This window comes from Sus scrofa, chromosome 7, assembly GCF_000003025.6.
Source record: "Sus scrofa isolate TJ Tabasco breed Duroc chromosome 7, Sscrofa11.1, whole genome shotgun sequence".
Lineage (NCBI taxonomy): Eukaryota > Metazoa > Chordata > Mammalia > Artiodactyla > Suidae > Sus > Sus scrofa.
This window is the reverse complement of record NC_010449.5, coordinates 77548288-77561368: the sequence shown is the minus strand read 5'-3', so window position 1 is coordinate 77561368 and position 13081 is coordinate 77548288. Positions and strand designations below refer to the sequence as shown.

The 13081-nt window shown below is 40.2% G+C and overlaps 1 protein-coding gene across 1 annotated transcript in view; it reads right to left on the bottom strand.

Moving 5' to 3' along the window:
- Window positions 1–9012, bottom strand: part of SALL2 (spalt like transcription factor 2) — a 101024-nt gene extending 92012 nt beyond the window's left edge. Inside the window, exon 1 of the mRNA XM_021099290.1 lies at window positions 8492–9012. Coding sequence (XP_020954949.1) covers window positions 8492–8510 — 19 coding nt within the window. The 5' untranslated portion in view covers window positions 8511–9012. The remainder of the gene's footprint in view (window positions 1–8491) is intronic.

The following is a 13081-nucleotide window of genomic DNA, read 5'->3' as shown; positions in this document are numbered from 1 at the left end:
GATAATAACAGGAGACCATCCAACCAAAAAAAAAAAAAAAAAAAAAAAAAAAAAAGGAAGAATGGAGAACCATAGAATCAACTGGAACACGAGGTTCAAATGGCAATAAATAATCATCTATCAATTATCACCTTAAATGTCAATGGACTGAATGCCCCAATCAAAAGACACAGAGTGGCTGAGTGGATAAAAAGGCAAAAACCTTCAATATGCTGCCTACAAGAAACTCATCTTAGGACAAAAGATACATATAGGCTGAAAGTGAAAGGGTGGGGAAAAATATTTCACGCCAATAGACATGACGGAAAAGCAGGAGTTGCAACGCTCATATCAGACAAAATAGACTTTAAAACAAAAGACATAAAGAAAGACAAAGAAGGACACTACTTAATGATTAAGGGATCCATCCAAGGAGAGGATGTTACTATCGTCAACATATATCCCCAAATACAGGAGCACCCAGATACATACAACAAATATTAACAGACATAAAGGGAGATATTGATGAGAATACAATCATAGTAGCAGACCTTAATACCCCCCTCACATCAATGGACAGATCCTCTAGACAGAAAACCAATAAAGCAACAGAGATCCTAAAGGAAACAATAGAAAAGTTAGACTTCATTGATATCTTCAGGACACTACATCCAAAAAAATCAGAATACACATTCTTCTCAAATGCTCATGGAACATTCTCAAGAATCAACCACATATTGGGACACAAAGCTAATCTCAATAAATTTAGGAGCATAGAAATTACCTCAAGTATCTTCTCTGACCACAATGCCATGAAATTAGAAATCAATCATGGGAAAAGCAAAGAGAAAAAACCTACTCCATGGAGACTAAACAACATGCTACTAAAAAACCAATGGGTCAATGAGGAAATCAAGAAGGAAATTAAAAACTACCTTGAAACAAATGATAATGAAGACACAACCTCTCAAAATCTATGGGATGCTGCGAAAGCAGTGCTCAGAGGGAAATTTATAGCAATACAGGCCTTTCTCAAAAAAGAAGAAAGATCCCAAATTGACAACTTAACCCTCCACCTAAATGAATTAGAAAAAGAAGAACAAAAAAGTCTAAAGTCAGCAGAAGGAAGGAAATTATAAAGATCAAAGACGAAATCAATAAAATAGAGACTCAAAAAACAATAGAGAAAATTCATAAAACCAAGAGCTGGTTCTTTGAAAAGGTAAACAAAATTGACAAACCCCTGGCCAGACTCACTAAAAAGAGGAGAGAAAGAACCCAAATAACCAAAATTATAAATGAAAAAGGAGAAATCACAATGGATACAGCAGAAATACAAAAAACCATAAGAGAATACTATGAACAACTATATGGCAACAAGTTTGACAATCTGGAAGAAATGGACAATTTTCTAGAATCTTACAGCCTGCCAAAACTGAATCAAGTAGAAACAGACCAACTGAACAGACCGATCACTAGAAATGAAATTGAAGAGGTCATAAAATCACTCCCCACAAATAAAAGTCCAGGACCAGATGGCTTCACAGGTGAATTTTATCAAACATATAAAGAGGAATTTGTGCTCATCCTCCTTAAACTCTTTCAAAAGGTTGAAGAAGAAGGAATACTCCCAAAGACATTCTATGATGCCACCATCACCCTCATTCCAAAACCAGGCAGAGACCACCAAAAAAGAAAACTATCAGCCAATATCATTGATGAATATAGATGCAAAAATTCTCAACAAAATCTTAGCCAACCGAATCCAACAACATACCAAAAAAATTATACACCATGACCAGTTTGGGTTCATCCCAGGTTCACAAGGATGGTTCAACATATGCAAATCAATCAGCATCCTACACCACATTAACAAAAAAAAAGTCAAAAATAATATGATCATCTCAATAGAAGCAAAAAAAGCATTTGACAAAGTCCAACATCCATTCACGATCAAGACCCTCGCCAAAGTGGGTGTAGAGGGAACATTCCTGAATATAATCAAAGCCATTTATGATAAACCCACAGCAAATATAATACTCATTGGGGAAAAACTGAAAGCCTTCTCACTCAAATCTGGAACAAGACAGGGATGCCCACTCTCACCACTGCTATTCAACATAGTACTGGAAGTCCTAGCCACAGCAATTAGACAAACAAAAGAAAAAAGTCATGCATATAGGAAGAGAAAAGATAAAACTGTCACTGTATGCAGACAGACAACATGACACTATATATAGAAAACCCTAAGGACTCAACCCCAAAACTACTTGAACTGATTAATAAATTCAGCAAAGTAGCAGGATATAAGATTAACATTCAGAAGTCAGTTGCATTTCTGTGTACCAGCAATGAAATATTAGAAAAGGAATACAAAAATACGATACCAAAATACGATACCTTTTAAAATGGCACCTCACAAAATCAAATACCTCGGAATACACCTGACCAAGGAGGTAAAGGACCTATATGCCGAGAACTATAAAACTTTAATCAAAGAAATCAAAGAAGATGTAAAGAAATGGAAAGATATTCCATGTTCCTGGATTGGGAAAATCAATACTGTAAAAATGGCCATACTACCCAAAGCAATCTACAGATTCAATGCAATCCCTATCAAATTACCCATGACATTTTTCACAGAACCAGAACAAACAATCCAAACATTTATATGGAACAACAAAAGACCCAGAATCGCCAAAGCAATCCTGAGAAACAAAAACCAAGCAGGAGGCATAACTCTCCAAGACTTCAAGAAATACTACAAAGCCACAGTCATCAAAACAGTGTGGTACTGGTATCAAAACAGACAGACAGACCAATGGAACAGAATAGAGAATCCGGAAATAAACCCTGACACCTATGGTCAATTAATCTTTGACAAGGGAGGCAAGAACATAAAATGGGAAAAAGAAAGTCTATTCAGCAAGCATTGCTGGGAAACCTGGACAGCTGCATGCAAAGCAATGAAACTAGAACACACCCTCACACCATGCACAAAAATAAACTCCAAATGGCTGAAAGACTTAAACATACGACAGGACACCATCAAACTCCTAGAAGAAAACATAGGCAAAACACTCTCTGACATCAACATCATGAATATTTTCTCAGGTCAGTCTCCCAAAGCAATAGAAATTAGAGCAAAAATAAACCCATGGGACCTCATCAAACTGAAAAGCTTTTGCACAGCAAAGGAAACCCAAAAGAAAACAAAAAGACAACTTACAGAATGGGAGAAAATAGTTTCAAATGATGCAACCGACAAGGGCTTAATCTCTAGAATGTATAAACAACTTATACAACCCAACAGCAAAAAAACCAATCAATCAATGGAAAAATGGGCAAAAGACGTGGATAGACATTTCTCCAAAGAAGATATACAGATGGCCAACAAACACATGAAAAAATGCTCAACATCGCTGACTATAAGAGAAATGCAAATCAAAACTACCATGAGATATCACCTCACACCAGTCAGAATGGCCATCATTAATAAATCCACAAATAACAAGTGCTGGAGGGGCTGTGGAGAAAAGGGAACCCTCCTGCACTGCTGGTGGGAATGTCAACTGGTACAGCCACTATGGAGAACAGTTTGGAGATACCTTAGAAATCTATACATAGAACTTCCATATGACCCTGCAATCCCACTCTTGGGCATCTATCCGGACAAAGCTCTACTTAAAAGAGACACTTGCACCCGCATGTTCATTGCAGCACTATTCACAATAGCCAGGACATGGAAACAATCCAAATGTCCATCGACAGATGATTGGATTCGGAAGAGGTGGTATATATACACAATGGAATACTACTCAGCCATAAAAAAGAATGACATAATGCCATTTGCAGCAACATGGATGGAACTAGAGAATCTTATCCTGAGTGAAATGAGCCAGAAAGACAAAGACAAATACCATATGATATCACTTATAACTGGAATCTAATATCCAGCACAAATGAACATCTCCTCAGAAAAGAAAATCATGGACTTGGAGAAGAGACTTGTGGCTGCCTGATGGGAGGGGGAGGGAGTGGGAGGGATGGGGAGCTTGGGCTTATCAGACACAGGTTAGAATAGATTTACAAGGAGATCCTGCTGAATAGCATTGAGAACTTTGTCTAGATACTCATGTTGCAACAGAACAAAGGGTGGGGAAAAAATGTAATTGTAATGTATACCTGTAAGGATAACCTGACCCCCTTGCTGTACAGTGGGAAAATAAAAAAAATTATAAAAAAATGCATTTGAAATCAAGAGATACAGGTATAGTGCTATATAGAAACTGCATGGTAATGGCAACCAAAAATCTTTAATAGATATACACACGCAAAAGAAAAAGCAATCCAAACACAACACTAAATAATCATCAAATCACAATAGAAGAGAAAAAAAGAATAAGGGGAAAATAAGACCTACAAAACAAGATAATTAATAAGATAGAAATAAATATACACATATCAACAATTACTTAAAAAGTAAATGGATTAAATGCGCCAACCAAAAAAATAAAGAGTGGCTAAATGGATACCAAAACAAGACCCATATACTTGCTGCCTACAAGTGATTCACTTCAGATCTAGAGACACATACAGACTGAAAGTGAGGGAATAGAAACAGATATTCCTTGCAAACGGAAATCTAAAGAAAGCTGGAGTAGCAATGCTCACTTCATACAAAATAGACTGTCATACAAAATAGACTGTCAATAAACACTGAAACAGAGGAAACCATTAAAAAAAAAGACAACCCACAGAAAGGGAAAAAATCTTTGCAAATGAAGCAACTGACAAGAGATTAATCTCCAAAATATACAAACATCTCAGGCAGCTCAATTAAAAAAAAAAAAAACCCAAACAATCCCATCAAAAAATGGACAGAAGATCTAAACAGACGTTTCTCCAAAGAAGACAAACAGAAGGCCAAAAATCACATGAACAACATTATTAATTATTAGAGAAATGCAAATCAAAACTTACAATAAGGTATCACCTCACACCAGTTAGAATGGCCATTATCAAAAAGGCTACAAACAATAAATGCTGGAGAACGTGTGGAGAAAAGGGAACCTTCCTACAGTGTTGGTGGGAATGGGTAAATTGGTGCAACCACTATGGAAACTGTAGGGAGGTTCCTTAAAAAACTAAATATAGAACTACTATATGATCCAGCAATCCCACTCCTGGGCATCTATCCAGAAAAAAACATAATTAGAAAAGCTACATGCACTCTTATGTTCATTGCAGCACTATTTAGAATAGCCAAGACATGGACGCAAACTAAATGTCCATCAAAAGAGGAGTGGATAAAGAAAATGTGGTACACATAATGGAATATTACTTAGCCATAAAAAAGAACGAAATAATGCCATTTGCAGCAACATGGATGGACCTAGACATTATCATACTAAGTGAAGTAAGTCAAAGACAAATATTTTATGATGTCACTTGTATGTGGAATCTGAGAAAAGGCTACAAACGAACCTATTTACAAATCTGAAACAGATTTACAGACTTTGAAAACAAAGTTATGGTTACCAAACAAAGGTGGGGTGGAGGGATAGAATGGAGGTTTGGGATCGACATATGTGCACTATTGTATATGGAATTAATGGTCCATGGGGACCTGCTGTATAGCACAGGGGACTCTACTCAATGTTCTGTGATAAACTATATGGGAAAGGAATCTGAAAAAGAATGAATATATGTATAACTGAATCACTTTGTTGTACAGCAGAAATTAGCACAACATTATAAATCAACTATACTACAACAAAACTTTAAAAAATGAAAAAAATATATAATTAAAGAAAATAAAAAGCTAGTGCCACAATTGATTGAATCAACATTTTAAATAGCAAATAATTAGGCGCAGAGGCTTGGCCTTGGCATTCAGGGGAGAGGCTTCTGGGGATGGAATGTAAAGAGGTGGCATTGAAAGAGCAAGTCAAGTAGGAGTAGACCTTCTTACCAGTTCAGATAGTCAATCAAGAGGATGGGCTGTTGGGTGGGCTCCTCTTCCCTGGGAGGCCCACTCAGGTTGAGCACTTTGCAAGCAGTGCCTCTTTCACTTTGTAAGAAATCAGAATATCCCAGAGGCTTGACCTCTTTCTGATATGTCTACAATAAGCTGGGGTTTCACATGGGGCACTTTGGTTTGGGGCCACCCCTGCCCAAAGTTGATATGAATCACTAGAGCTGAGGGATGGGGAAGGACCCAGCACTCAGTTGTTCATCCTTGCTTATCCTTAGGACCAGACTCACACTATAGCCCATAGTCCTTTCAGGCCATTAGGAAGCATGAACAGAGTTTGGGTATATTGGGAGGCAGAACTTGTATTTGTCTCATTATCCTGTCAGTGTCCTTGCACTAAAAATTAAAAAAAAATCTTGCTTAAGAAAAGGTACTTTTTTTTTTTTTTTTTTTTTTTGTCTTTTCTAGGGCCGCTGCTGCGGCATATGGAGATTCCCAGGCTAGAGGTCTAATCAGAACTGTAGCCACCGGCCTATGCCAGAGCCACAGCAATGAGAGATCTGAGCTGCGTCTGCAACCTACACCATAACTCATGGCAATGCTGGATCGTTAACCCACTGAGCAAGGCCAGGGGTTGAACCCCCAACCTCATGGTTCCTAGTCGGATTTGTTAACCACTGAAACATGATGGGAACTCCAAGACATGGAAGGCCTTCCAGTCTTCAGGTTGACTAGGTGAGCTCACCACTCAGAGAAGAAAGGTTAAGGACCTGTCTCTGTGTCTGCTCTGTAATGCTGAATCTGGTGCACCATTTATATTGCTTTATTACTTCCCCCCAAATTTAGAAAATAGGTTTTGTAAGACTTTTGTTCTCAATTCAAAGAAGAAAGTTCCCATATTTGGAGAAAGGCTCATTTAATTCAGAAGTAATATGCTTTATGTAGTAACTCTGAGTGGTGAGGTAAGAGACTAAGAGACAGAGTAAATGCAATTTTAGACAAAGTTATTGAAGCTTTTGAAGTCTGTAAATAATGTCACTTGCTCCTATTGTGAAGTGGCCTTGCTTTAGTAATTCTTCCTTTCTTGGACTCACATAGACACGGTAGCAAAATTTTGGAGGAGGCTAGCCTTTCTCGTGTAGACTGGCCCAGCAGGTGAGGAAGCATCCCCTGGGCTTGTGGTGATAGATTCCCGGGCCCCTGTTTTGGAATGGAGTGAAAATCTTCCAGGATCAACACATTAACTAGTTTAATAATCTATGGGACCTATTGACTTTGGAGGCTCTTTATAGATTGTGACTTATTTACTTAAGTGTCTTGGATTTTGCAGAGAATATATTATTAGCTAGATCTCCTTTGAATGAGTTTTGAAACACACTGATGTTGAGTTGTACCCTGCAGTCCTGCAGGCCTTGGGGTTGTCCAGCTTTAAGACGAAAGAGTGCAGACACAGGGATAGAGACACCAATGACTTATTGGGCAGCAGATCTTAAGCAAAAGGTCCTGGGGGTAATACCCCACCACTGATGATAGGCAGAGCATGGCAGAAATATTTGCTACTTGCAGAGAGAAGGCGGCTCTCATTTACGGAGGGAACTGACATCAGGTTAGCTCATGAGTTTCCATGGAAACCAGAAGCTGGTGCATGTTCCTCACTGACCCTCAAATTAATGAACATCCTGAGGGCAAATGTTTCCTCTTAATAAACTCTCAGGTGGAGCCCTTCTGGCCTAAGGATTAGAACAATCACTAGCTGGGGTGGGGGCAAACATGCTCATGTGAGTAGGGTGTAGGTGAAGAAGGGACTGGTTGAGCAGGGGCTGTACCAAGAGTGAGAGAACAGCCATCTTGAGTGGCCTGACCATATATTCCACCCCTACGTATCCTGCACGACCCTAATGATCTTGGTCTGCTCCTCTTCTATGATATTCCTGGAGTCAGATATGTTAGGTCTACTGCAACCAAAATCCGCAAATGCAATACAGGCCACAGCAGCTAAAGAGTATCAAGGATCCAAGAGGCGGGCAAGCTTTGAAGCCAGGTGATTATTGGGTCAATTTTTCACAGAGTTCCAGGAAGGATGATTATGGCATCTTTCCATAGACCCAGCAATCAAACTCGTTTCACAGCGAGGCCACCACTGTTGCACAGTCTGTCAACAGAGTTCCTCCCTTCAGACTAGGAATGAAATTTAAGAAGTTCAGCAGGCCCAGTGCTGGGAAGATCATGGCCAGTAAGCAAAATATAAGCGGTAACAGCATTCTGAGATAATAGCACACCTGCTTGTGGATTTTGTCCTGGCCTGCAGGACCAGACCACGTGTCTACCCTCAAAACCCAGCCAGTGCAGAATACTGGAAAAGAGGTACAACAAAGGCCCACAGGATTAATTTAATGGTGCCTTTCTCCAGTCGAAGACCTGGATTAATTATCTCAGGCGTCTTAGGTGGGGCTGGGTATGACAGGTGAAATCTATAAATCTCTTTCTAACCTTATTCCTCAATGAGGCCGCAAAACCAAATCACCAGAAACTTACCTGCCAGTCCCAGCACCATTTTGTGATGTGTCCCTCCTGGGGGTAGATCCTGGTAAGGGCAAACGTGAGGTATTTTCTTGACTGATAGCTGGCAAAGATCCTTGGGTGGTCAACGGTTGAACTCAAATTGTGGTTACTAGTTGCCCCTGGGTTAACATGGGGTAGGCACTGGAAGAGTTGCTCCTGGGATGTTCAGTTCTAGTTTGTTGGGCTTGAGTTAGCCTCCGGTCCACAGTTAAGAGAGTTTCCATCTCACCTGTTGTTTAAGCAGTCCATTCATCCTTTTCATTAGCCCCAGCAGCAGTCAATGCCATGCATGTCATTTTTACCAGTACCAGCATTCTGACATAATCCCACCCCTGCCTGTGGCTTTTGCCTTGGCCTGCAGCGCCACACCACCTTTCCACCCTCAGCCTTACAGCCAGTGCTGAAGGGCTTATTGGACTGGGGAGCTTAAGCAAAAAGTCTTGAAGCAACACCTCAGGTGGTAGACAAGACAGGGCAGCAGCCTTTGTTACTTGGGGCCGGGGGCGGGGTCGGGAGTGAGGCTACCATTTATAGGAAGAACTGATGTCTGGTTGGCTCATCAGTTTCCAGGGAAACCAGCTTGGGCAAGTCCCTCACAGCCCAGTCTGGTTATCAACCATTATGAGGACAGATGTTTCCCTTCGATAAACTAGCAGGTGAAGCTGCTTTGGCCTAAGGACTAGAACATTCACTAACTAGGGCTGGGGGCAAACATGTTTAGTGAGTAGGTGAAGCAGGGACTGGTAGAGCAGGGGGATGTACAAAGAGCAAGAGAACAGCCGTCTTTTTTTTTTTTTTTCCTACTTTTTTAGGGCTGTCCCTGTGGCGTATGGAAATTCCTGTGCTAGGGGTTGAATCGGAGCTACAGCTTCTGGCCTACACCACAGCCACAGCAACATAGGATCTGAGCCGTGTCTGTGACCTACACTGCAGCTCACAGTAACTTCGGATCCTTAACCCACTGAATGAGGCCTGGGATCAAAGCCGAAACCTCATGGTTCATGGTTGGATTCATTTCTGCTGCGCCACAGCAGGAACTCCAAGAGATTTGTAAAAAACTATTTACCTCTTGGGAATTCTACCCTGAAACATATCCCTCATGAGAACTACATTCCCTTGATTCTCATTATTTTTTGTTTTGACAGCAAGCAGAAATCAATTTTACATATTGAGAAAGTGAGATATGAAGAATAATAAGATCTGTTTGGGTGACAGGTATAATCTCTAATGTCTGTGATTCTTTTGATCAATTGTTGTCAGATCACAATTCACCCGCATTTACTCAGAAATGTATTGAAAAGCTACTTAATTTTCAATAATTGAGCAAATTTGTTATCTGTTGATTATGGCACCAAGTTCAGTGGTGTACAAGGGACTGAATTCAGCATAGGCGAGAAATTAGTATACATTTATGTTTGCATGACAAAGATGAGCAGAAAACTCAAAATCCCAGACAGACAGCAGGTTCCAAAAGAGGACTGTGTTTATAGCAGGGTTCAGTAAAGAGTTCTAAAAAAAAATCATGATGTATTGGAGTTCCCATTGTAGCTCAGCACACTGAGAATCCAACAAATATCTGTGAGGATGCAGGTTTAATCCCTGGCCTTGCTCAATGGGTTAAGGATCTGGCATTGCTGCGAGGTTGCAGGCGCAGCTTGGATCCTGCGTTGCTGAAGCTGTGGTATAGACCGGCAGCTGTAACTCCAATTTGACTGCTAGCCTGGGAACTTCCACATGTCACCAGTGTGGCCCTAAAAAAGCAAAAAAAAGAATTTCTCTGTCACATGCAAATTCTATATTTAACATTTTGAGGGGCGTTCCCATTGTGGCTCAGAGGTAATGAACCCCACTAGTATACATGAGGACATGGGTTCTATCCCTGGCCTTGCTCAGTGGGTGGAGGATTTGGCGTTGCTGCTAGCTGTGCTATAGGTCGCAGAGGCAGCTTGGATCCTGCGTTGCTGTGGCTGTGGCATCGGCTAGCAGCTACAGCTTTGATTCTACCTCTAGCCTGGGAACTTCCATATGCCAGAGGTGTGGCCCTAAAAAGAAGAAGAAAAAGACAAAATAACATTTTGAAGAATTGCCAAGCCATTGTCTAAGTGGCTCCACCATTTCATATTGCCACCAGCAATATGTGAGGCTTCCAATTTCTCCACATCCTGGACAACACTGGTTATTATCTGTCTTTTTTACTGTAGTTGTATGTAGCTACCTGTAATGGTAAATGGCATTATTAAGAGGCCAATAGGTAATAAAACATATGCATCAGAAATCACAGGAAATACTTTTTGAAACATCTTGATGTATAGTTTAAGACATAGTTGAGGTTTTCCTTTTTTATTCTCTTTTTACTTCTGTTCTTCTTTTCTCCCTCTCTCCTTTTTTCCATCTCTGTCTTCCTCTTACAGTTCTCTTCTTTCTTTCCAAGTCTCACCTGCTTTTAGTTTCTTTTAAATTAAATAACAAAACTTGCTCCTTTTAACATTGAGTTGTACAAAGATGTACAAGGAAAAAAATCCCCCCTCTCCATGCTCCCATTACAATTCTACATCTAATCAATGTTGAGGTTCACTGTGTGTATTCCCACACTTTTACAAAGTTATTCATATATACACAAATCATTTCATACCCAGCCGTCTGGCAACTTTCTTTTGAAATTTTGGAAGATTTTTTTCTACATTAGCTGCTGCAAGTATACTTAAAGCATAGGTAGACTCCATCCTGTTTTTAACTTTCAAAACATACGGAACACACAAAGACATTATATTCAATATAGGCACACACACTCCACCTCTAATTCATTCCGTTTTCCATTTTGTTGTGTCATAAAAATGGGAAATTGTTACTATAGTCAAATCAACCACTTCTGCCTTACCTTTCCTCCCATTTGCCATCTCTTTTCTTTACACATATTTCTATTGTTCAATGTTCACAGAATCACATGGACTAAAACCCATGGATTCATCAGTAGAAAATGTGAAGATACTCCTGTAAGGGAAACCATGGCTTCCTATGGAAGCTTAAAGTCATCCCTTCAAGAAAGGCGCGCCTCTCCCTGTGTTTATTCTGAGTTTTGCATCCAGGTTGAGCTTTCCTCCCATAGAGGCTGCTTTCTGCTGCCTCCTGTGGCTCAGACACGGGGGCTGCAGTACCTGGCTCCTGGCATCCTGCAGCAGATGTGAGGATTTTTCTTTATGTTTCCCTGACAGTGGGATGTTAAGCCTCAAGTTAACAAGCAATGCTAGGAACTTTCAAAATAATTTTCTTCCAGATAAGAGATTGTTAACTTCTGACATTTGTAATGAAAGAGTCTTTCTTCATTCATATATTTCTTCTATTGTACTAATTGTCCTTGGCCCCATCCTCATCCTTGTTCTTCTTTTTCTAATACCATTTGTTTCTATCTAAGGATCTCCTCCATCAATGGCAGTTTTTTTTTTTTTTTGAGACCACATAGAAACTGTCCTTTTTAATAATGATGTGGTTTCCAGGAGTGCTTTCCTGGTAATGGTCCTGTGTCTATTCAGGTGTTTTTAAGTCAGTTGGAAGAACCATCAAGGCCAAGATCCTCATTAAGAAGAGTTTTAAAATTTGGAGGGAATAATAACACATTCTTTCAAGAACAACCCTTAAGAGATTAGACAGTATGAATTCGGATTGGAAGTGTTTATAGAAGAAGAGGAGAGCTTGAGCAAAAGGGTGCAGGCAAGTTCTGGGCATGCTCAAGGAATGGCAGCAAGCCAGCGAGGATGGGAGAGGGAAAGGAAGGTAGTGATGTCTTAAGAGATAAGGTACGTTGGGTCTAGATTTTTCAGAACTGTGAGTTCCAGATTAAGGAGTGTGGCTTTACTTTACATTCATTGGCGAGTCCTCCAGATTCTATATTTCAGAAGGGTAATTTTGATTGTGGTATAGACGAGGAGGAAGAAGACAAAATACTAGTTAGGAACCAAGAGAGATATTCCAAAGGTGGAGGGGCCAGAATTTCATGTCTTAGCATGTGGAGAGAGGAGGGACAGGAAGGAAGCATAAATGATCCACTCTTTCTGGGAGTTCCCGTCATGGCACAGTGGAAATGAATGTGACTAGGAACCATGAGGTTGTGGGTTCGATCCCTGGTCTCACTCAGTGGGTTAAGGATCTGGTGTGGCCACGAGGTGTGGTGTAGGTCCCAGACACAGCTTGGATCATTCGTTGCTGTGACTGTGGCGTAGGCCAGCAGCTGTAGCTCCAATTCAACCCCTAGCCTGGGAACCTCCATATGCCATGGGTGTGGCCCGAAAAGGAAAAAAAAAAAAAGAGGAAAAAATTAAATGATCCACAATTTCCAAGTTCAGGTGCTTGGGAATGTTAACACCATGAACAAGCAAAGAAACCTGGAATTTATAGAAGTCTAGGTTTAGGGACAAAGAGAATGACAAAGGGACTAGGGTAGCAGTATGTCCCATTTTTTCCCCTTTCACATTTTCTAGAATAATATACCCCCAAAGAAGCTGACACATTCTTATCCTATTTAACCTTCGAAAGACATTTTTTTTTTTTAAATCTCACAAGGTAGTC